The sequence below is a fragment of the Cydia amplana genome, chromosome 16, assembly GCF_948474715.1.
Source record: "Cydia amplana chromosome 16, ilCydAmpl1.1, whole genome shotgun sequence".
Lineage (NCBI taxonomy): Eukaryota > Metazoa > Arthropoda > Insecta > Lepidoptera > Tortricidae > Cydia > Cydia amplana.
The window spans coordinates 3337082-3362885 of record NC_086084.1 but is presented as its reverse complement, the minus strand read 5'-3'; the positions used below and the strand labels follow the sequence as shown (position 1 = coordinate 3362885).

The window sequence follows — 25804 nt, the reverse complement described above, 5'->3', positions numbered from 1 at the left end:
AATAAATTTGGTAATCGCACTTTTGCATGTTCTAATTTAATATTTTTATTATTTAATATTTTTTATTTTATTTTTTTAGTTTAGTATTAAGTAGTAATGTATTAATTTTCCAAATTGTAATGTTTTAATTCTTATTTAGACATTGACGATGCAAAAGCGATCCAACGGATCCTATATAGGTACTTACTTGAATAAAGTTATCTTTATCTTTAAAAAAAAAACTTGAACTAGGTATGAGGCGTATTTATAGAATCGAAACATGATATCGATTTTGTTCAAATAGGTACCATTCATTTTTGGTAATCAGGCGTTGAATCAACAAATTCTGATCTCGAATGTGGCGCATAAAAAAATATAAATTACGAACTCAAGTAGTTCGAAAAATAATTTATATAATTCACATTCGACGGCGTTGGCGGGATGACCTCGACACCTTTGACAGGAACTGGTGGGAGACGGGCCAAGACCGGGATATGTGGAAAGGGAGGATCCCGGACCGGAGGCCTTTGCCCAGCAGTGGGAGACTCTAGAGCAGTGGTTCCTAACCTGGGGGTAATTACCCCCGTGGGGGTAAAACTGGTATTTTACGGGGGTAATAAGCTAAGCTAATATAACAATACAACAAACGTACACGTTTTATTTTTTATTACCATTGGGAGGAGGGGTAAAATCAGGTTCCCTAGTTAGTCATAGGGGTGACCGGACTGAAAAGGTTAGGAACCACTGCTCTAGAGTCTAGGCTCATATAAATAAATAAATAAAATAATTCACATTTATCCTAAACAGAATTAAATGACTAATTTAAACTTTCACGATTTTTACTTCATCGCGTATATACTAAAGTTTAAAAACTTAATGTTGACCGGTACTTACACTGTCTTGCAAAATTTAGCAAGAACCCTAAAGGCATAACAATCCCGTGTGGTGACTGTACATGTTCCCATTCTAAGGAAGCCAGTAGGGGCAGTAGGTACATAATTCATTGTAAATCAGTTTAGAACATTTCTAGAAAAAATATTCTGTGTCGTTTTTTTTCTTTCAGACTATGGAATATTACAATGTTATTCCCAGTCAGAACTTTATTATTCTGCATTGTTTTTTTTCCTTACATTTTGAATAACTTAAGTAACTTTACTACCTAAAATATCACAAAAACAAACTATTTTATGAAAATATTCCACATAAACTGCGACTGTGACACCAAGTTATATTATACTAAGTAGTTAATAGTGACAAACTTGCGCACAGCCCGATGGTAAGCGGATACCGCAGTCTATGGATGAAGAAGAAGAAGAAGAAGAAGAAATACATTTATTTTAACGCCACAACATGAAAACAAAGAAAAAAATAAAAGCATGCAGACATAAAAGACATTTGGACGCTAAAATAGGATCCCCACTCAGCATAATGCCGCGGCAAACCGTGGCGCTGGCTTTCTGTGGGGACCTGACTTAATCTAAAAAAGTTGACGGCGACACGTACGCCAACGACACACAAATAAATTTACATTGATATAAAAAACACAAACATTATTATTTATATAACAAGGAAAACAGAAAATTAATATGCAAGTAAAAACCAGAATAAAAAAATAAAATAAAAAAATAGAACAATCACATGACATTAGACTACCGTCTTTTATAAAATTAATATAAAAAATTGAGGATGCTTGGTTTGCCGGCGATGTTACAAACTTACTATGTCCTCCCGTCATCGTCTACTTTACGCTTAATACATAGCTGAACTTTTGGAAAGTCGATATAAAAAATACATATAAATCTGTCAGCGTTACGGTTATGTTTCGTGAGAAATTTTAACATTCCCCGGGTCAATCCCACATCTAAAGCGGCCCACTGATTAACAGCCCGCCGGACGGTATCGGCCTGTTAGATAGAACAAAAAGTTGACAGCACCGAACAACTAACAGGCCGATACCGTCCGGCGGACTGTTAATCAGGGGGCCCCTTTAAGACGAATCTGACACCTCATTCATAGTAATCCGTCAAAGTAGGCTACAGGCCGTGCCAGAATAATAGACATAGTTTAATTACAGTACCTAGGTACAGTCGAAAGTTTTAATTTATGACCCATTTTGTACCTTATAACACCACAGTAACAATAGTATGAGGTCTCTACTCTCTAGCGACTTTCATATTGATTGTCACTATGACAAGGTACGAAATGGGTCATCTATCTATACATATAATAAAGCTGAAGAGGGTCGAAAGTCTGTACATGGAAGATATTCGAAAAAAAGTTGGTTGGGGATACTTAGAATCGATAACAGAACACGTTCCAACAGTTTTTAGAATTTTTGTCTGTTTGTCTGTTTATCTGTTTGTCTGTTTGTCTGTTTATCTGTTTATTTGACCGCGCATCACGTGAAAACGGCTGAACGGATTTTGATGCAAACTTTACTAATCTGTCAAGAAAATCCCTGGCCCTATTTTAGGCTAGAAAAATTCAACCCCTAAAAGGGGGTGTGGCCACTACACTCAATTAAGTTATGTTTGCACCTGAATCTTATGGCGCTAACTTAAGAAAGTGGTGCAAACTTTTTTTTTGTGTAAGTATGTACTTTGTAAAAAATACAAAATTTTTCTTAGTCATTGTCAAACGTCTTTGCAAATACATATTAAATCACATTTATAGACAGGTCTATCGCGGGTCTATTGACAATAATTAACATTATGTGAAGTGGGTGGTTTGAAAATATGATGTCTACCCCAAACTTTTTCATACACTTTTCGTCGGGTAGTTGCACAAATCTCTGTTTTGACATTTTGTCGGGACATCAGTTAGCCGCGACCACGACCAGTGAAACCTGTGTCGAAACATCGGTAAATAAAGGTAATAAAATAAATTTCGAGATAGGCCCGTCTATAAATGTGAGTTAATATGTGTTCAAAACGCGAGTTTTTAAATATTATATGTCTTTGTAAATGTCAAACAATTTGGGACTTGCATTTCATATGCATTACCATACCTTTCCGAAAAAAACGAATCTTTTGCGAAATTCTCACAACGTATTGAGGTTACAACTGTTACAAGGTAGCACGGTCTCAGGAATCTGAGGAAGAATCCCGTGCCTCGGAGACGTTCACGCAGTGCGAAGAACGGTTGACCGCTCAGCGGATTCGCACGACAGACCCGCTCGACGGTAAGTACTTACTGTTGTACCTACATATGCGCGGATATTGGCGGAAATCGAAGGTGAACAGGCAGTATATACCTAAATCCATTAACACTGTCTTGGATGAAGGCAACGTCACAACATACCCTCTGGAGTTCCTAAACTCATTGAGTGCTTTAGGACTCCCAGCACACACATTAACCTACATTAATACTATTGTTCTGTGTTTAAGCACTGACAGGCTGGACGGTTCGGTCATTCGGGCCTACGCGGAGCTCGGCCTTCGGCCTTCGCACTTAGACATTTATACTATTGTTCTGTGATTAAGCACTGACATCCTGGACGGTTCGGTCCTTCGACCCTACGCGCAGCTCGGCCTTCGGCCTTCGCATTTAGACACTTATACTATTGTTCTGTGTTTAAGCACTGACAGCCTGGACGCTTCGGGCCTTCGGCCGTACATGGAGCTCGGCCTTCGGCTTTCGCATTAGATATCCACGCCAAAATTTCACGTAAACCATTGCGGCTGTATCCCTGACATAGCCTCTCTCAATTTTTTTTCTATAAAAAAAATTTCGCGCTCGCTACGCTCGCGTTTTTAATACCATTTAAAGGTTAAGCCTACTTTAATAAAGGTGGCACTCTGGGCACCCTACCGAGCGAATGGAACGGTTAAGCTACATTTATGTGTTGTTTACTTATGCAAGCAAGGGCAGGGTTACTCTTTTTCTTGTCAACTTTCTAATTTTCTTGATAAAATAGGGGAAGTAATAATTAATAATCCTGACGATAAAGTCCTAATTATCGGTGATTTTAACCTAAGTAACATTACGTGGACGTCAAGTAACCGGCATTTATTGCCATCTAATTATATTTCCATGGATGAGTGTAAATTGATCGATGAGCTAAATTATCTTGACTTGTACCAGTATAACGGAGTGACTAACGTATATGGTAAAATATTGGATCTCGTGTTGTGCAATGACGTAGTGACTGTGTGTGAGTGCCTAAACCCGCTAGTGCCCATAGACCCGTATCACAAGGCATTAAACATAAATGTAACATTTGTTTCTTGTACATCTCTAAAATCCGCAGCTGTCATGAAATATTTTTATAACAAAGCCAATTATGACTTAATTAATTTCGATCTTTTAAAGATAGACTGGGATGTTGAGTTCTTTGGCCGTACTTTAGATCAGTGTATTGATTATTTCTATTCTAAATTTGAAGAATTAAGAGATAAGTATGTCCCTCATAAGTTTATTTCCAAATGCTCATACCCAGTTTGGTACTCATCCTCGCTAAAGAAAGCCATCAAAGAAAAACATAAGTATCATCGTAGATTTAAGTTATATGGTAATAGATGTGATTTGCTCTCCTTCGAGTATCAGAGGGAAAGAGTCAGGCGTATGGAAAAACGTTGTTTTTTAAATTATACTGAAACGATTGAAAATAATATAAGTGAAAATCCAAAATTATTTTGGTCTTTTATAAAATCTCGTTCAAAGTCCTTTGGAATACCTAGTTCTATGTGTTATAGTGGTGTTACTATGAATTCAGGGAATGACATTTGTAATGCGTTTTCTGATTATTTTAAAACAAGTTTCCAAGACCCTGGAATCCCTGCCGCAAGCGATCCGCGCGGTTGTAGCAACGCTCATAATTACACCGACTCGGCTAATGATATAGCTAGTATCTCTATTGATAGTGACTTGGTTACCAAACTCTTGCTAAGCCTCGATCCTAATAAATCAGCTGGCCCCGATCAGGTACCAGCCTTGTTTTATATAAACTGTGCCAAAGCGTTAACCAAACCCATTTCACTACTGTTCCGACGGTCATTCGTGGAATGCACCGTTCCTGCGATTTGGAAATCAGCTTTTATAACTCCAGTTTTAAAAAAAGGTTCAAAAACGGATGTGTCTAATTACAGGCCGATTTCTAAATTGTGTATTTTGGCCAAGGTATTAGAAAGAATAGTCCACATGCAGATTTTGTCAGCATTGAAAAATTCTATTGATAACACTCAACACGGTTTCATTCAACGTAGGTCCACAGTATCTAACCTGGCTTTACTCAATGACTTTATCTCTGAGTCGATGGACAATGGCCATCAGGTGGATGTTATCTATACAGATTACAGTAAAGCTTTCGATCGTATTGATCACGATATCTTAATATCTAAGCTCTATTTGATTGGTATTAGAGGGGATCTTTTAAGATGGTTTAAGTCGTACATAAAAAATCGGTGTCAGTCAGTGGTGATTAATAATTACATGTCGAGCTGGGTATCTATACCAAGTGGAGTCCCCCAAGGGTCTATATTGGGCCCACTTCTATTTAACATTTTTGTTAATGACATAAGTACTTGTTTCCAGTTCTCTAAGTTGCTCAGCTTTGCTGACGACATGAAAATTTTTGCTAAAATTACCTCACCGGCTGATGCATACGCGCTACAATCTGATCTAAGAAGACTGGATACCTATTGTATCACAAATAAATTAGATTTAAACCCCTCTAAATGTTTTACAGTAACCTTCTCTCGTAAATCAAATAATATTTGTACCCCATATTCACTAAAAAGTAACATTCTTCAGCGAGTAGCAAGCATGAGAGATTTAGGTATTATTCATGACTCCAAACTTATGTTTAGTGAGCATATTGATAGTATAGTAGGTAAAGCTTCCAGGTCACTTGGTTTTTTAATGCGTAATTCAGTTTGTTTTACCCGTCCCAAAACTCTCAAAATTTTATATTGCGCTTACGTGAGAAGCAAACTAGAATACGCATCTCAGATATGGAATCCCCAATATCAAATTTATGTTGATAGGGTTGAGAGATTGCAGTTAAAGTTCGTCAAATTTCTTTGTTACAAAATGCGAATTAATTATAGTTCTACCAACTACTTCAAGCTGTGTAAGAAACATCATTTGATCCCACTTGTTAAGCGCCGTGAAATTGCAGATATAGTGTACTTAGTAAATATTATAAAAGGTAATGTAGATTGTCCAAATTTGCTTAATAAGATATTTTTTAATGTTCCGTCAAGGAGGCTTAGGCATTTTCGTCCCATTAGTAGTAATTACCAAGCTGCTACTAGATATAGAAAAAACAGTTTCATATGCAGGGCAGGCATGAGTTTAAATAAAGTTCTTATAAATTGTGATATTGACATATATAGTGATAGCATACCAGTAATAAAAAATAAATTAACTAGATACTTCATGGGTGACAATAATTCTGGCGCAGGTCAGGGCTCGGTGCATTATTGAATGTGTATTACTCGCAAAAGGTTTTTTCTTTTTTCTTCTCTTTACTTATTTTTGAAAACATAGATCATATACATATAGATCATCTGTTCTTATGCTTTGTGAACTTGTATGTGTAACTAAGTTGGGCAAAAACTTTTTATAATTTATTGTATTTCTATAAGTGAGAACCTATAATTGGCTCTGTGATTCTATTGTAATTTCTGGATATATGTAGCGCTGTTGGTTTTCCATGTACTAAAATAAAATAAAATAAAATAAAATAAAATAAGACCTAGCTAGATAGATTTTTCGCCTCCGAAAACCCCCATATAATAAATTTCATCGAAATCGTTAGAGCCGTTTCCGAGATCCCCAATATATATATATATATATAAATTAATAAACAAGAATACATGAATATTTTATTTCAATTAATAAATTACTACAACAAACAAGAATTGCTCGTTTAAAGGTATTAGATGAGGTTAAACGGTAGGTCTTATCTTCATAAATATAAGGTTCTATATGACTCAACTATCAATTCTTATTAGGTATTAGGTTGGGCCGACTATACTGTCAATAATAATCTCTTAAAATTATCGTCCTTATCACAGTTTCCGAACTAACCATTCGTAAAGCTTATTGCAACGAGATAACGTCTACTAAACTAAACAGTTTAATTTACTTCCTGGTCAAGGCAAGACGTAAAACTTTAGACAAACCACGGGCGGTAATTCGTTAAGCCCCAGATCGCATATTTATGGCACTCACCTTCGGTTCGGGCCTCAAACACCTGCGATCTGGAGCATTCACGAATCCACCTCCCTAGGTATGTAATGTACTATAACACATTCCGCGCTAGGTGGGTTCATGTTGTATTGGAAATAGGGCGCTATGCACTAAAAGTGTTAACTGTTAGCACTGCAAATAAATGAGTCGCAAGGCACTCATAAATATTTACATTATGGACTTTATTAACACGTATTACGATTGAAATTAGCATGTAGGTTTAATTTAATCTAGGTTCAGACTGTTGATCCTCGTGAGTTTTGCCATATGTCGGCGGTTGATGTAAAACCTATATGTAGGTTGTAGGCATATTGGTACCTACATTGTTCATATTTAATTACACAAACGGGTCTACCGCGATATAGTTTTTCATTGTCAACATTAAACTTTAACGGGTAGCTACAATTTCTTTGTCTACCCCGAACATTTTCATAAACTAATTTCGGGTAGTTCAGTGTTGTTTTATTTATGTCTCCGTTGACATCTGCTGAGACCTGGGACATCAGTCTTTCCGTGACCACAGCTGGTGCAACTCAGCTGAAACGTCGGAATGTAAGGCAAAAACAATGATACTATATCGCGGTAAACCCGTTTGTGTAATTAGATATGTGTACAAAACGCGAGACTTTAAAGTGTTATACATTGTTCATGTGCAAGGCGTAAGCCAAGATTGTAAATAAGTGCTAAATAAAACCGATATTTACCAGAAAGCGCGCGTCTATCACACTTTAAACTCTCGAGTTTTGTACCTACTCATATTTAATGTCATTAACGGGTCTAGTCTTCATTACATTCTTTTCGACGGCTGTTCTGTTGGTGTTACTTTCACTTGTTAGTGGTTGGTACAGTCAGCAGCATAAGTTGCTAAGCGGGCTATGTGTTCAAAATGATCTTGTCGCGATTTTATTGTTAATAAGAGCTAGTCAAGGTAATTTTGAACACCTCAACCACTTTAGTAACTTCTGCTGCTGACTGTACAAGCTTCTGGCAGGGCTTTAGGAGCACGGTCGCATTTTTATCGTTTATCACCATGCCTGTCACGTTCTAACAAGTATGTACGTGCGAAAGTGATAGTCGATAAAAATGGAACCGTGCTGAGCCCCCTGTCCCAGACATTTTATCTTCACAAAAAATAGTATCGAATGACACTATAGTGACGCAAATTACGGAAACGCACCTCCGGCATGTCTCAAATGACCTATATTTAGGGGCATCGAACTTTAGATTAGATAGGTCACCTTAGTCTAAATAGATCAGTCTAGTCTAGTCTAGTTATTTTACATACTCAAGGTGACCACACAGGTAGGCAGCCAGGCGGGACACGATCTTGACGGAATGATGTTTGGAATTCAACATATTATGAGATTAGTCTGTCTGGAACGGCAAAAAATAAACTGTAACAAAATAAACGACTTCGTAAAAGGGTACGCCTTAATTTTATAGATTTCATCAGCAATTCTACTTGTATCTTTCCTGTGTATTACACTAACACTAACAGTCATGTCCCTAAACAGTTTGCGTTTTGAATACCTATTCCCCCAATTCCTCAAGGAAGCCATCACCGTTTCTCCCCGTTTCCGGCCACAAAAGAAGTTACTTCATTTCTTCTCATAAATTCAGGATCTGCGGCTAAAAGGGCCCACTGATGATCAATCAATCAATCAATCTTTGGGTAATAAGGCTCCATCGGTACTGTCGATGATTTCGCCAACGTCAAAGTGGACCCCACGTGGGATCGAATTAATATTATTTGTAAAAAGCTTCAGCCAGTGTACGGTATAAAAGTATAAAATTATGGCCTCTAGGGCTCTAGCCAGCCACGGTTAGAGGTAGAAATACCAAATGCTCTAGAGCACGACGTTGTTCGGTAGTTGATGGGTTATGAGCTCTTGTAAGGCGATAGCTGGACTTTACAAGAACCCGCGTGGGCTACCTGGCGTTGGCGCCAGAATGGTGGTTAAAAAACGCTTTTCATGATTAATTTTTCATTATCTGCACACTTCAACATTAGTTTACTGCATAATAGGCTATCAATATTACACTTTAAACAACATTAAAAAGCAAAAACAAAGAAATGAATCACGAGGCGATGTTACCAAAATGGCGGTCGACGAATAGTCCGGACGGTATCGGCCTGTCAGTTATACGCAAAAGGTGACAGCTCCAAACAACTGACACTGACAGGCTGATGGCCGATATCATCCGGCGGACTGATCATCAGTGGGCCCCTTAAGTATACGTAAGCGTATGCGGCTAGGTTAGGTATATATAACTAACCTAGCCTAACCTAGCCGCATACGCTTATATTTACTTAGTAATTTGGAGATATTGTTTCAATAGATGTCTCGAACCAATGATCATATCATCATTTAATTCTTAAAACGTTTAGAACTCGATTACATTGAAACGGCCAAGAGAGTTCGGAACTTTCACACTGATGGTTCCGAAGGACACGTAAGGTGTCTGGAAGTGATCGCTTTTTAGCGATAGGACCGGTTCCTAGTTGACTAGGGAACCCTAAAGATGAGGGAAGGACATAGGATAGTTTTTATTTCAGAAATCATCCCAGAAAATGCCCTGAAAGGTGAAGGGGGTGGAAGTTTGTATGGGGAATCAATAACCGATGAACCAGTAGTTGTTAATGATACCAAATGTGACTTAGAACCTTAACTTAAACAGTTATATCTATCTATCTATCTAATACCTTTAAACGAGCAATTCTTGTTTATTTATTTATTTATTTATATATATATTTCGGCGATCTCGGAAACGGCTCTAACGATTTCGATGAAATTTGCTATATGGGGGTTTTCGGGGGCGAAAAATCGATCTAGCTAGGTCTTATCTCTGGGAAAACGCGCATTTTCGAGTTTTTATACGTTTTCCGAGCGAAGCTCGGTCACCCAGATATTTATTAATTAACCTCAGACGTCGCCGAAGTTGATTCTGTCAGTAGGTGTTATGTTAAATTAATAATGATATAGGTATATACTTAGTGCTCTCATATAATTTTACATAAACTGTTCTAGAAGTTTTCTATTTATTTATAAGATTGCTTCTCCTTTCAGGAGATGTATTACGAGTATGTACCTTATAATTGTTCGCAATAAAGCATATTGACTTTGTTGACTTCATAAACTTTAAGGGTCCAATCGGCACAGTTCGGGTACGTAACTCTACAAAAAGTATAATGACTACGATCGGAAGTAATTAATGAACCATTTATTAACTATCGAATCATTAAAGGTCCTTCCTATTGAAGTTAATATTAGTTTTGTGGTTACCTAATGGTTACACGTAATGGCACAAATCGTGCTGAGATAAATAATTTAACTCGATTATCGGTATTATATGTATAGTGGTCTATTTATATGTCAGCGGTCGATCGTAATATCCACCTGATCGTAAAGTTCTTGTATAATGTTTTGACGGTAGTCACATTAACATTAAACCAATATATATTAGTTAGGATAGGTTCGATAAGTTGCGTCAGATGCCTGAAGGACAAACTGTCCAGAAATAGGAGCCCCGCGTTGCGGGGCTCCGTCGACTCAGGTAACGAGCCAATGATTTTCAAGTTTTACGACATGCCTAGGAATTTTATGAATTGGCGGATATTACGATCGGCTGCCGACATATATATGTCCATGTTCGTATATTTTTTGTCTAAGTCTATTAGTCTAGCATAATATACCTACTACTGAACCGATTTTGATAATTTAATAGGTACTTCTCGCTAAGGCAATATGCTGGAAGAGTGATAGTGAGACAAAAAGCGATTCGTTGGCGAAGCGCAAGCGATTGTCACCTTGGCTAGGCCGGTTGCTATATGGAAAATGGCGTTCTTGCGAAGTTGCGACAACGGTGCGTCGAGCAGCAGCCATAGAGTTGACTAAACGCCGACGCTCGAAAGACACTAAGTGTGGGGTGGTCCTTAAAGTTTTTGACAAACACGTTACTTACGCGAGACAAGACGCATACCTATACGTTCGCTGAGTGACGTCATTGACGGACACTGCCCTACTGCCAATAGTACGTCGGTGACGTCACGCATCATGCCCCTCTGTTTCTCTGTAATGCATGCCACTCATGCCAGGGATCGAGTGAAATACCACTTCTTCTATTTTATACAGAGTGTAAATTCAATACGGGCGAATATTGAAACGGTGTGGTTAACATACTTAGGACCTAAGAAGTATATTGAGATAATTTTTGCTTAGAAATACCTAGAATGAAAATAATATTAAGATACAAAATAATTCAGCCTGCAATGTAAAGCAACACACAAGTTACGACATATTATTTTCCTGGTTACTTTTTAATTTATTCTAGACTTTTTGATGAGTCATAGAGTTCCCGAGGACTGCCTCAGTCATAGATAAATATTGGGCAATCAGAATAACAGATCGATACAAGTAAACAAGTACTATCAGCATTCACAAAATTGACCAGCGGCGGCGGTAGCACGGTCGCACTTTTATCGCTTGTCACCATGCCTGTTACGTTCTAACAAGTACATACTTGTTAAATTGACTTGATTGATTGATTGGTTATTGGAGAATCCCGCCAAATCCCGACCACCTGGCAACCTTATAAGTAGGTCCCATCGTCCAGAGTTCCAGACAGTTAACATCTATTTCGGAAACCTGCGGGCGCAGCATGGTTCTATTTTTATCGCTTGTCACTATGCCCGTCACTTTCGCACTTATGTAAGTGCTCTTGACGATGGGACCTACTTATAAGGTTGCCAGGTGGTCGGGATTTGGCGGAATTCTCCCGATTTTTAGCATGTGTTCCCGATTCCCGACAAAGTGAAAATTGTCCCGAAAAACAGCTTCACGTTTCACGTTATAAAACAATAATTTCAAGTTCCTAACTGTCGTCAAGCGAGCGAGCGACGCGCGTCGAGCCCGTCAGCGCGACATGGCGAGATTGGGCAGAGCAGCTGACGTAGTGCCAATAATGTAAAATGTCGTTGTTTTTAATACAATTACTTTAATTTGAATGATTCTTTTTTCCCGACTTAAGTCCCAAAATCCCGAAAAATTTATATTATTTCCCGATAATAGCGCCTTTCGATCTGGCAACCCTACCTACTTACCTTGGCTTGCTTTACCACGAGTTTTGACTGACATGACATGACACTGAATATTCGCTAGCGTGTACGTTACTTACTTTCTATAGGTACATCTAGCTCGTACTGGCATATTCGCGCGTGCGGGCGAGATGTATAGAAAGTAAGTTACTCAAGACGTTAGCGAATATGTCAGGTCATCAGTGACAAGCTCGTGGTAGTCGTACGTACTGGCTAGCTGCTGTCGAAGTCGCCCATAACGTTTAAGGCCACTTGCACCCTGGAGTTACCATGGTTACCAGTACAATTTGACACTGGGTTAACGGCTTAACCGCATCTGACAGCTCCCACGGCTCATATATGAGCCAGAACGCTTATGGTGACGTCATATCGTGGGATTCGACAGGTTAATGAATTAATGAAACTGAATGAAATTTTATTTCAGGCAACTAGGTAATTGACTGTGAAGCTACGCACGTCATGCTACGCCGCGCCGTAGCCAGTAACCATCGACTACACAGACGGTACGTAAACTACTAAAGCGGCACGGCATTCAGATTAAAAAATATATTTTTGACGTGAAAACTTCTTTAGCGGCGCTGTGCACTTTTTGTGATGGGAAAAAAATGTTAAACTCGCGAGAGCGTAAGACGTAAGACGTAACGCTCTCTTTCTACCGCGCGGCGAAAATGTATGCCTGAGCCTGCTGTTTCGTTTTTATTCACCAAAGAACTTTAGTAACGTATCATAATCAGGTCAATTATTTAAAACTGGACTTTTATATTAAGCAATAAAGCTCAATGTTCTAATCTTGTACGGGCTGAAATACGAGGATCTCACAGTTACATTCTAACTTTATATCACTCAAATATAATTCAATAGAACTATATCTTGATGAAATCGCTAATAAAAATGAACTCTAGTACTGGTGGATAAAACTCAAAATATCATGACCAAATATATTTAAATGCGAGGTCTGCAAGGTAACTTTACAATTTCTATTCGAATTTTAAACAACGCTACAAATTTAAGCTCACTGACGAGCAATTTCGGAACTAAAGTTTTTCAATAGAAAGGAGGATGGGTCAATTTATTATACATAGTGCTGCACACATTTTGGACTAGTCATTGAGTTTACACTTCTGCCGGCACTCCCGGAGTGCAACCCGTTGTTTTTTGAAGTGAAAACTTCTTTAGCGGCGCTGTGCACTTTTTGAGGTGGGGAAAAAATGTTAAACTCGAGACAGCGTAAGACGATCAAGTGACCGTAAGATTTAGATGGCATTTAAATCAATAAAGAAAAACTCAATGACATTACATGAAAAACTGTTACATATAATATCATTGAGTTTTTCTTTATTGATTTAAATGCCATCTAGTGAGTTTCGCTCTAACTGGTATTAATATAAGTCGAGTACTAACAGTGATGTGCTTAGGGGCTTTCAAGTAATTAACGCTAACGCTAGATGGCGTTAACTTCAATTATACATAGTGCATTTTGCACTAGTCATTGAGTTTTCACTTCTGCCGGCACTCCCTGAGTGCAACCCGTTGTTTTTTTTTTATTTGATATTGATATGATAAAATGTCAATACTTTTGACCAATGAATAAGCGCCAGCGAGATACACTTAGAGCAATATCATATCATATCAATAGCTTTTACTTTTTAATCAATAGCCGACGTTTGATCACATTCACCAAAGAGTTATTTTGACTTTAGAAGAGCTATAAAATCTAACAAAATGAAAATTGTTAATAAAGACGCTACGAGTATTTTTTGACTCAGTTAAACAACGTTGCATACAATACCTACTTTTTCTACGACCAAGCATTTAATTTGAAATAAAATTGTAAATTTAACACTGACTATGAAATTTAACAAATATTTTTCATGTCATCTAGGTACTTAGTGGACTTCTACCTACGGAATGGAGGGTACGAACGGAAAAAGAATTAATAAAATTAAAAAAAACATGCCTATGGTTCACTTATTTGTCAGAGATGACATTTAAAATAAGGTTAGCAACAATGTATTTCATACAATATTTTTTAAGTGGTCAATACACGAAGTATTGAAAAGTGCCAAAAAGATACTGCGTGTATGCACAAATGCGTTTTTGGGGAATAGACTAGACTTGTCTTGACAACTATAACGTAGGGTTTTAAAGATGCACGACCCTTTATATGACAAATAAAAGTACGGGAGTAGAAAAAACATTTTATAAGACTAAGGTCAGTGTCCTAGTGACATATCAGTTTCAGCGACAAAAGAAATAAACCCATGGGTAGGTATGCTATTCTAGTACGTAAACTACTAGGTATAAGCTACATAATCGCTTAAGCAACATTGGCTTAAAGCACATCCAGTCATATTTAAGAGATTACAGTAGATAATACCCAACTGCACAATAACATTCTACTTATTTCATAGTAACACGTTTAATGTGCCGCGTTGTCGTCGCTGCAGTCGGATAGATGTGTCGCAAAACTTGTCGTCCGGAAAACCTCCACCCCTAAGGCACAAAAAGTACAAAATATTAGGTAAGTACATATTGCATAACGAATCGCGATTTACGATGGAAAGTCAAACGCGCGGCTCACGCTGCCCAGTCCACGCTCGCAGCTCCAAAGAACGACCGCTCGGCCTAGCTACGCGCGAATTTTCCGGACGTATTTCAAAATTTGAATTTCGAACTTTTTATTTTACCCGCTCTCGAAAACTAGCCAGTATTTTCAAGTGGATTCTAATGACAATTGTTTTACTCAAGTTCTTTTTTTACGACGATATGGTAAACAAAGATCATAGCCATTGATAAGGTTGTACTTGTCGCCTAAAAATAAACTGTCTACCCTCACTGGCTGAAAGAAAGTGCTGATGAATGAAGAAAAATAAAACGCGGTTTTCCAAAATGGCGATTAGGGAAAAAAGATTTGTGTTTAGGGGGTGTATACACTTAGTTTGTATAGCGAGTTTGATTATTCGGACAGAATCGATTGAAAGTGAAATAGTGCTAGTGGACGAGCTAAATTATTCAAATAAAACGTTAAATACGATTGCTGAAGACATCTGCAACGTTTTCACGGTAAGAAATATTTTATGTAAAATGTCATTGAACTTGCTAACTATGTAAACAAACCGCCATACTAAAATTGACACTGAATGTCAAATTACTAGTAACTTTTGTTTACATAGTTCGCAAGTTCTATTGAATGACACTTTAGGTTACCTACATAATTAATATTATTATTTCTCATTAATCAGAGTTATTACTGTGCCGTTCTATTTGATCGTGTTTAACGTCATCCATGAATGAATGCTAGTAAAAATGTGACGTAAATTAAAAACAAATAAAATTACAATTGTTCACAGTTATAATTGTTACTTTCAGAGTTCACCTACTTAGAAGTTGAAACAAATTGTAACGATGACGCATCTATCAATTGTACATGACTATATCATGTTTAATTAAATTTTTAAAAAATTGGTCAATTTTATATATCGTTATAGTCCCAGTACAGTAAGCTTAAGAAGGCCTGTGTTGCGGGTAATAGAAGACGATATATTATATAATTATATATAAATAATTATACATATACACCGTGTTTTTTTTATTTCCGTTAATTTCAAGGGTGCATTCCTGAGCTTAAATCAAGTAACTTTCTCATAGACACCGATATTCTAATTAACTCCATTTCGGAGATAATCAATAATTTATTTTTTTCCTATAAGGCCTCTACAAGCGTGTACACTTGCCTTAGGGCCGGTTTACATATTGATTAGTGTTTAGAATGAGTTCATACATTTGCTATTAAACTTAAGTACAATCTCGGTCGATCGATGTTCGAAATGACATTGATATGTCACAGAATTTCAATTGTTTGGTTGAGTTAAATGTAATGCCCGTGATACAACAACGCTATATGCTACATTTAATTACTTTTTAAACTTATTTTTTTTGTAAAAAAAGCAAAAAAAAGTTTTTTTTTTTGAAAATTAAAAATGCCATTTAGTTCTCTTAAACGTACTTAACCATACCCCGAAGTTAACGGAATTCAATAAAAACACGGTGTAGAAAACATCCATAATAAACACTCAAATAAATACCCTTATCAGGATTCGAATCAAGGACCTCCAGCATTCTAGGCAGAGTCACTATCTACCGACTAGGTCTCCTGGACCGTTAAAATTATTCATTAAACATTATAAGAGTAAAAATATTGGTCAGAGTTAAAAATTTCATTCCGATATCAAAATGATGTCATGTTGTTAGCGAGCATTGCGCCTGTACTTGTTCGTACAAGTATTGGCGCGACTGGCGCGAGCGAGACGCACGGGTAGATGAAAAAAAATTACGTTATTTTGGTATCGGAATGTAAGTTCGAATTGACGTGGATTTGACCAATATTTTAAAATTACATAATTGTTTTTAATTAAACAAAAACACACGATATTAAATTGTAAAAAAATGATGTCCTACCTACCACAATAATTCACTTTAACACACAACACTTCGCTTTAATACCTACACAAAAATGAATTTGGTTAAAATTATTACAATAAATAAATACTTAACTCTTATGGAACTCCATACAACTGCGTAACTTAACTAGCAACTACTGAAACTTCATAAGTAAAATATGAAAAATATTGGGTTATAAATTGGGCACTAACTACTAACCTAATTGCAAAGTTACGAACTAAGTAATATTTGTTCTAATTTAATCCTATCTAATTTCAGCAGAGAAAAAACTTTTGTTTTTTAATGTTTGTTGTTCAAGATTACACATAGTAGAGATGGGATCACAGGAATTAAAAAGTTCATGACATATTATAACGATTGAAATTATATAGATTCCTAATACTAACAGGGTAGCCTAAAATAGATTAAGAAACAAATAATATTAAGATTTTTTTTCTTGCAGAAACGTTTTTTTTACAAAATTGCATTATTATATAAAATAAATAATTAATTATTTTAGTCTATTATTTCACAAAATAAAGATTTATCTTCAAAATATCCTCCTATAGCTTTGTTCTACACAAACACACACGTTTGTGGGAATTATCAAATATATGACAGCATTGACAGCAGTAAAAGTGTTTTGTCAACGTATTTTTGGGACATCCTGTACTTAATTTCTTGTATTTGGTTATTTTGAAAGCGAAGCATTTATATCTTAGGTGACTTTACTTTCATACATATATTACTAACATGTACAGGTTAATTAAAAAGCAAACTAAGTGTATGCAATCAAGCAATCATGTAAGTCAGTAAAAAAAGTAAAAAGGATGAAAAAAGCGAAATTATGAAACAGCGCCTGCTTTTATATACAGCGCATGGTGCCATAATTCACTGTATCACTTTTACATACAGGCGCGTTAAAAGTTAAGTACATATTACGTCACCCTACGCCCGTAAGTGGGATTTTCTCCCAGCTACGCGAGGAGAAAATCTCACTTCCTGGCCAAGGCAAGATGTAAAACTTGTAACATATTTATGGTCCTCACCTTCGGTTCGGGCCACAAACACCTGCGATCTGGAGCATGCACGAATTCACCTCCCTAGGTATGTAATGTACTATGTATTACATATTTTATTTTCAAATATAAAAATATCCGCCGTTATTAAATTACCTTATCTATTGAATAAAATTTTCAGCAGCCATAATGATAATAGTCTAGAAATGCAAGGAGATACAAATAATAATAGTCTAGAAACAAGTCAGAACACAACTTTAATAATAGTTTAATTATCAAAATGTACGCTTATTAATATACTTGGGTATTAATGACTTACCCATACAAGTATTAGGCGCTCCGAACCACGTCCGTTTATAATTTAAAAAAGTATAGTTTGAATCCTACGAATACAGAAAAATGCAGTTTTGATCGTGGCTGGCCTTAAGTTAATGAGATATTATATCACATCCATAAATAGCTCAATCAGGTTAATTACGAGCAACGGTCTTAGAAGTTATCTTACTATAGGCACTGATTTATACAATACCCTACATGCATATACTTAGCCCTAGGCTGGTAGTAATTCATGTAATTATCTATGTAGTAAAGTCACTATTTATTAATCTGTGGTAAAGTCGACCCTCTCACCCGGACTTGGGCTTAAGACTGCAATTTAATTATTGGTTCTGTGAATTGTAAACCTCGCGAACATAATAGCTTAAAACTCAATAACGTATGACTCCTATTTTGAAAAATGTACATAAACTGAATCGACAAAAAATATAGGCACTTAATCGAGAGTAGCGTTATTTCCCGAAAAACTAATTTTACAGGTATCTAATTTTAATATTCCCATTCGCAAAATTCACCATTTTATTCTTTCTCACTAGCTTCCTTTCCCGGAAGCATTTTTAACCAATTCGCATATTTTCCTATTATAGTTATATTTCAATAGCTTATTTTCCTGATACGTTTTCAAACCATTCGAATAGTTTGGATAACTTTTCTTATTATCTGTAATGACTGTAATGTAAATGGTCGTTTCTCAAAAAGTTGGCACCGCCACCTGTCAATAGGTTTATGTTAGAACTTTTTTTTCATTATGTATAATTTTTATATATAAAATTTTAACACATATTTAGAGAGACTTTTTACACAGAGGCCTAATACTTTGAAAAAGATTTAATAAATATTGATTACCAAAAAAAAATATTGTAACTACGTTTATCCGCTAACCTGTCGTGTCCCAACGCGAGGTACTGATGTTCCGAGCTATGAAAACCACATAAATTATTGACTTAATTTAACGTCATTGCCGGATTTTATTAACATATATCCTTAACTTTTAAAGTATTACTATCGCATAACAATATTATGCTTATATTTTAAGTTATTCGGCTTCAAAGTTTGTCCAAGGCAATTTTTGACATTCACCTGTCGCGTCACGTTCACGATGATTGTATAACCCCCACCGCACCTTTCCCGTCTTACTCCGCACGAGCCGAAGGCGTCAGTCATCAGCTATCTCCTGGTAGGACGAAGACGTGGTTATTGTGCTCCGCAAATAAAACACAAACGAGAAAGTATCGGAAATTGGAGTTTGTAATGGGTAAGTACTCTTTATCCTGGCGTGGATATCTTGCTAATTTGGTAACCTATCGCATTACTATTAAGATATGTAACGTAATCAATAGTTTAGTTTTATATGCCTAAGTATGGAGTTCATCAAGCTAATACATTTTGTGTATTCGCGATATAACTGCCATTTTCCCCATCACCTGCATATCGTTCACCTGGCTAAAACTGCCAGGTGGATGAGATTTTGCTGCAGGTTAATGTCACTGATACCACAACTAATACTCGTAACTATATAATTGTATAGCGGTTATATCGCTTTTGTGTGGTAATTTAGGGATAAAAACTATCCTGTCTGTTAAAGCTGCATATTATTCAAATTTGTGTACTTTTGTCTTAGGTCTCGTTAACCTGTCCATAAAAGTCAGGTGAATGATGCAATAGCAGGTGAATGAAGCGTCATTCACTTGCCATATGACAGGTGAACGATAACTATTTCTAATAATCTAAATCTATAAATCCACGTTACATATACTAAACACGTTACATATACTAGTGATTAAGTAGATTTGTGACGCCCCATGGGAAAAGGTACCTTATGAGGGTTTTTAGTTTTAGACATATTAAAATATTTTGTACAAAGGTGAAAGCATGCTCAATTATTTTATTGTGTGATGAGATGAGAGAGAGAGGTCAGTTCTGATAATGGGATCCATGAAGAATCGAGGGAACTCCTCAAATCTTAAAAGCATACATATAGTGATTTTTGTGTTTTTATTTACAAATCAAGCATATACATTCAGAAAAGTGACATTTGATGAAGTGGAACTGCTGATGAAGATCAGAACGTAACTCTTCAACGACGCATAGTTCACGTTTGGCGATTTGTCCTCTTCATTATGTTTGTTAAGCAAGTTAAGTTTTTAAGCCACACTTTTGTCAAGCTCGAGTTCTGATGATGGGATCCATGAGGAATCGAGGGAACTCCTCAAATCTTAAAGGCATGCGTATAGAGACTTTTGGATTTTCATCAGAAAATCAAGCATTTTCATTAAAAACTGTCACATTTGATGAAGTGGAACTGCTGATGATGATCAGAACAGAACTCTTCAACGACGCATAGTACACGTTGGGCGATTTCGATTTCGACTTGAACCAGTCCTGGGGCTGGGACCCGGACCCACATACACATATCGGTACACGGCGGGAAGAATTTTAAGATCAAGTTTCTTCAATTTTGTATTAAATCAGAAACTACACGATCCCCAAGAATATGATTTCTCTATCTAGGGTACCTACTGCTCTGCAAGGACGTGTGTCGATGCACCAAGTCTATTCCACTTGTACTACTAGGGTTCAGCATCTGCTCTATCTTGGGTTCTGCTCTCCCAAGTGCTCATCAAGACGTGTCGGATGACCAAATCAGCGTGTGCCTATGTTGCACCAAACCTGAGTTCCACTAGGTACTGCGAGGGTTCAGCATCAGCTCTATCTTGGGTACTGCTCTCCCAAGTACTCATCAAGACGTGTCGAACGACCAAAACAGCGTGTGTCTATGTTGCACCAAACCTGAGTTCCACTAGGTACTGCGAGGGTTCAGCATCAGCTCTATCTTGGGTACCGCTTTTCCAAGTGCTCATCAAGACGTGTTGGATGACCAAAACAGCTTGTGTCTATGTTGCACCAAACCTGAGTCCCACTAGGTACTGAGAGGGTTCAGCATCAGCTCTATCTTGGGTACTGCTCTCCCAAGTGCTCATCAAGACGTGTCGAATGACCAAAACATCGTGTGTCTATGTTGCATCAAACCTGAGTTCCAGTAGGTACTGCGAGGGTTCAGCATCAGCTCTATCTTGGATACTGCTCTCCCAAATGCTCATCAAGACGTGTCGAATGACCAAAACAGCGTGTGTCTATGTTGCACCAAACCTGAGTTCCACTAGGTACTGCGAGGGTTCAGCATCAGCTTTATCTTGGGTACCGCTTTTCCAAGTGCTCATCAAGACGTGTTGGATGACCAAAACAGCGTGTGTCTATGTTGCACCAAACCTGAGTTCCACTAGGTACTGCGAGGGTTCAGCATCAGCTCTATCTTGGGTACTGCCCTCCCAAGTCCTCATCAATACGTGTCGAATGACCAAAACAGCGTGTGTCTATGTTGCATCAAACCTAAGTTCCAGTAGGTACTGTGAGGGTTCAGCATTAGCTCTATCTTGGGTACTGCTCTCCCAAGTGCTCATCAAGACGTGTCGAATGACCAAAACAGCGTGTGTCTATGTTGCACCAAACTTGTGTTCCACTAGGTACTGCGAGGGTTCAGCATCAGCTCTATCTTGGGTACCGCTTTTCCAAGTGCTCATCAAGACGTGTTGGATGACCAAAACAGCGTGTGTCTATGTTGCACCAAACCTGAGTTCCACTAGGTACTGCGAGGGTTCAGCATCAGCTCTATCTTGGGTACTGCCCTCCCAAGTCCTCATCAAGACGTGTCGAATGACCAAAACAGCGTGTGTCTATGTTGCATCAAACCTAAGTTCCAGTAGGTACTGTGAGGGTTCAGCATCAGCTCTATCTTGGGTACTGCTGTCCCAAGTGCTCATCAAGACGTGTCTAATGACCGAAACAGCGTGTGTCTATGTTGCACCAAACCTGAGTTCCACTAGGTACTGTGAGGGTTCAGCATCAGCTCTATCTTGGGTACTGCTCTTCCAAGTGCTCATCAAGACGTGTTGGATGACCAAAATAGCGTGTGCCTAAGTTGCACCAAACCTGAGTACTGCGATGGTCCAGCATCAGCGCTATCCTGGGTACTGCTATCCCAAGTGCTCATCAAGATGAGTTGTATGACCAAACCAGCATGTGCCTATGTTGCACCAAACCTGAGTTCCACTAGGTACTGCCAGGGTGACAGCAAGTTTGAATGTTACTTATTCACAGAAACTTATTGTTAAATTGGGAATCGTATCGAAGGTGAGGTGGGTCAGAATCCAAAATTTTAACATACTATTGTAATCATCGTAGTGGACAATTAGGTCCCTTTTTATAGAAAATGACACATTTTTCGATTATTTTTAGAAATCATTGAAAATGATGTGATGGACAGGTGAATGACACTCAGTTCAGGTGAATGATGACAAGAAACCAGGTTAACGGCAACGGACACAGGTTACTGGAGCCTCTCGATAACCTGTCAATATTTTCAGTGGAATTTGTACTTATTTCTCGATAACCTGCACTATCGATAACCTGGGGACAAAATATCTTTCACCTGTCCTTGATGTCATTCACCTGAATTTTCAAACGCCTATATCTTCTAAACTAATTGAAGGAATTGCTTCCCTTCCACATTTTCTAATAGTTTAAGTTGCCTTTTAACGATCTCAATAAAAAAAAATGCGAGTAAATGCATAATTTTTGAAAAACATAAATTTTAACCTGGCGGTGCCAACTTTTTGAGAAATGACCAAATCAATATTGTTCAATAAAATGCATAATATATGTTGGTTCTGGCGCTCGCGGCACGCTCGCTTCGCTCGCTCGGCTTCGCGCACTGTTTTGGTCGCAGTTCACCTAACACACTCCTCGTCGCTTCGCTCGTCGTCGTACCTAACTAGGCTCTGTCAAATGATACTCTTTAGTGATTGTGAGTCAGAAATCCTGTTAGGGAAATAATCTATTAAAAAATAAATATATAGGAAAATATGCGAATTGGTTAGAGATGCTATCGGGAAAGGAACCTATTGAGAAATTAAAAAGTGGTAAAATTTGCGAATGGCAGAAATCGCAACAAAAAAAAAAGCGATTTTCGGAAAATAGTAAGCACTCCCCCCCAAAATTCAATGAAAAATTAATCAACTAAAAACCGGTCAAGTGCGAGTCGGACTCGCGTTCCAAGGGTTCCGTACATTACCTAATTTTGCATAATGTATTTTTTATGTAGAACGTGAATGAAATGTCTTTCGGATCATAAACTATAGTATTTTATGCACCGTTGTTTAAGAGGGGTCAAAAAAAGGCGAGTGGCGTGAGTAACAATTTGAGGCGAAGCCGAAAATTGTTAATAAAGACGCCACGAGTATTTTTTGACTCAGTTAAACAACGTTGCATACAATAGTTTTTCTACGCACTTACTTTAAAAAAAATTGTAAAAACAAATATTTTTCATTCAACAAAAATAATACTTTAAACAAGTGGAATCATAAGGACATATATGTAGGCAGGTAAACAAACCAAAAGTATACAGCTAAGATTCGCGACCCGGCCACCGCGCCCCGCTCCCCACGGCCGGTAGTTGGCGCTGACCATCAACTTCTTGTAACTCATGAGGCCCTGGTACTTGCTCTTAGTTAAATTACAATTTTGGACAGTTTTTATCTCGATTTTGGCCACAGTAGCCTATGGAGACTAACAAGCAACGCTAAGCGGTGTTCGTAGTCTATGGATTTTGCTATATTACGGGTGTCACATGCGCGTTTCTGACTTCTGAAGCAATTTTATTGTTTCTACTAGAATCTAATGAATATTACTCATCTGTCAGAGATGACAATTAAAATTAGGTTGGCAACAATGTATTTCATACAATATTTTTTAAGTGGTGATTACACGAAGTATCGTAAAAGTAATTAAGATCGACTCACGCTTGATTGCACATTTCTAATAGGTTTTCCTGTCATCTATAGATAAAGAACTATTTTGTGTATTTTTTTCAAAATGACCAGACCCAGTCGTTTCGGAGATAAAGGAGGGGGGGGGGGGGGTTGGACTGACAGACAGACAGACGCACGAGTGATCCTATAAGGGTTCCTGTTTTTCCTTTTGAGGTACGGAACCCTAAAAAAATCGATCTGGAGTTGTACAGTCGCCATCATATAGGTATATCAGAGCGGCCAAGGCGCTCACAAATATCGGAACACGCCTTTATAGTCAAGGTGTTAGAGTCGTGTTCAGATATTTTTGAAAACCTCGGCCGCTCTGATATATCTGATGGCGACTGTACCGTAAGACCAATAATAATATTTCAATCCAATCTTAATTTGATTCGTGTACTTAATATTATCACAAATCATTTATTTAGTTAATATTTATTACACGTAGGTACGTATGTTCAGTCAGCATCAAATAGATATATAGTGACGGCTAAAGTGGCCAAATATATCGTAACACTCCTTTGTTACCATAGAATTAAGGATGTGCAGGTACCGATATATATGTAAAAATATTATATGTATAGGTATAATGTTAATTTTCATAGAGGAAAATGGGGTCTACGTTTACTAGCCCTGGTAGATGCGTTATAAAGCGCCCAGTCCACTTTCCTATTAAAAACCACTTACGAAAACGAAATCAATTTAGGTACCTAGGTTACATTTGAGGAAAATTATTTTAGCTAAGAGCCCGTACCATGAGTCACTGTGACAGACAGTGTCAAAACTGACATTTACGCTATCGAAAACGTAATTTACTTTCTATACATCTCGTTTGCACTAATATGCGAGTACGAGCGAGATGTATAGAAAGTAAATTACGTTCTCGACGGTGTTTATGTCAGTGCCAAACTGATGGTAGCCGTAAAGGAGACTCAGTCACCTAAACATATATTTTGTAAAATCAAGTAAAATGTGTTGCTTGTCAGTGATTATTTTTAAACTACCTATAAGTAACCACCTGAGTCAGTTTCAAATTTAGTCGCTGTTTAAACCGCCTTGGCTACAATTTCCGTACCTTTATTGACAAACAACATTCAATCGATTTGCACAATTAAAACATTTACCAGTATTTTAACCTCTTCAGCCGGCTAAACAAATTTTGCCTTAACACACGTTCGCTAAAACCGAGGCAAGTTAATAGACTGCACAGTCAATAGTTATATGATAGGTAGGTACTCGTACATTTCGTGGTGTGTAACCGGCTTTAGAATATCAATCTATCATTAGTGTATCACATCACTACAAAATGTAATATCAGTTTACTTATATATGTCACCGTAAAATTGTAAACACTCGTCATATTATAATCTCGCTAGTTACATTATAAACTGACGGTAGGGAGATTATAATCTAACCTAACCTAACCTACGTTAGATTATAAACTAACGGGTTCACAATCTTACGGTGTCATATATAATATTAGCATATACCTACCTCGAATGTACATCGAATGTAGGTACAAAGTAAATATGCCGAGTGTCTTGCTGAAATTTGTGTTCGGAGATATTTTGAAAGGATTACGGATTTTGGGGGTTTAATGAATATTTTCGAATTAGTTATCCTTTTCAATGTCTGTATGTACAGTCACAATCCGTGGTTGTTACGCCATTTAGGGATGTAGCTAAATTGGACATTGCATAGCTTAAGTATGGAACAACCACTTTAGCTAGGACCCTAAATGGCGTAACAATCGCGGAGCGTGATAGTACAAATAAAGTTAGATGGGTACATACCTAGATTAAGATACTGGATACTTAGAGTTAACTGTGTCTAGTCTACCAAACACTCCTAACCTCGTCAATTTCACAACACCG

At 37.4% G+C, this 25804-nt stretch overlaps 2 protein-coding genes across 2 annotated transcripts in view; both read left to right on the top strand.

Moving 5' to 3' along the window:
• LOC134655403 (putative phosphatidate phosphatase) overlaps window positions 1-12526 on the top strand; it is a 214056-nt gene extending 201530 nt beyond the window's left edge. Inside the window, exon 7 of the mRNA XM_063510865.1 lies at window positions 12516-12526. The gene's annotated coding sequence lies outside the window, so the exon portion shown is untranslated. The remainder of the gene's footprint in view (window positions 1-12515) is intronic.
• A 2198-nt stretch (window positions 12527-14724) lies between these two features.
• Window positions 14725-25804, top strand: part of LOC134655264 (tyrosine-protein kinase receptor torso-like) — a 32789-nt gene continuing 21709 nt past the window's right edge. Inside the window, exon 1 of the mRNA XM_063510714.1 lies at window positions 14725-15331. Coding sequence (XP_063366784.1) covers window positions 15128-15331 — 204 coding nt within the window. The 5' untranslated portion in view covers window positions 14725-15127. The remainder of the gene's footprint in view (window positions 15332-25804) is intronic.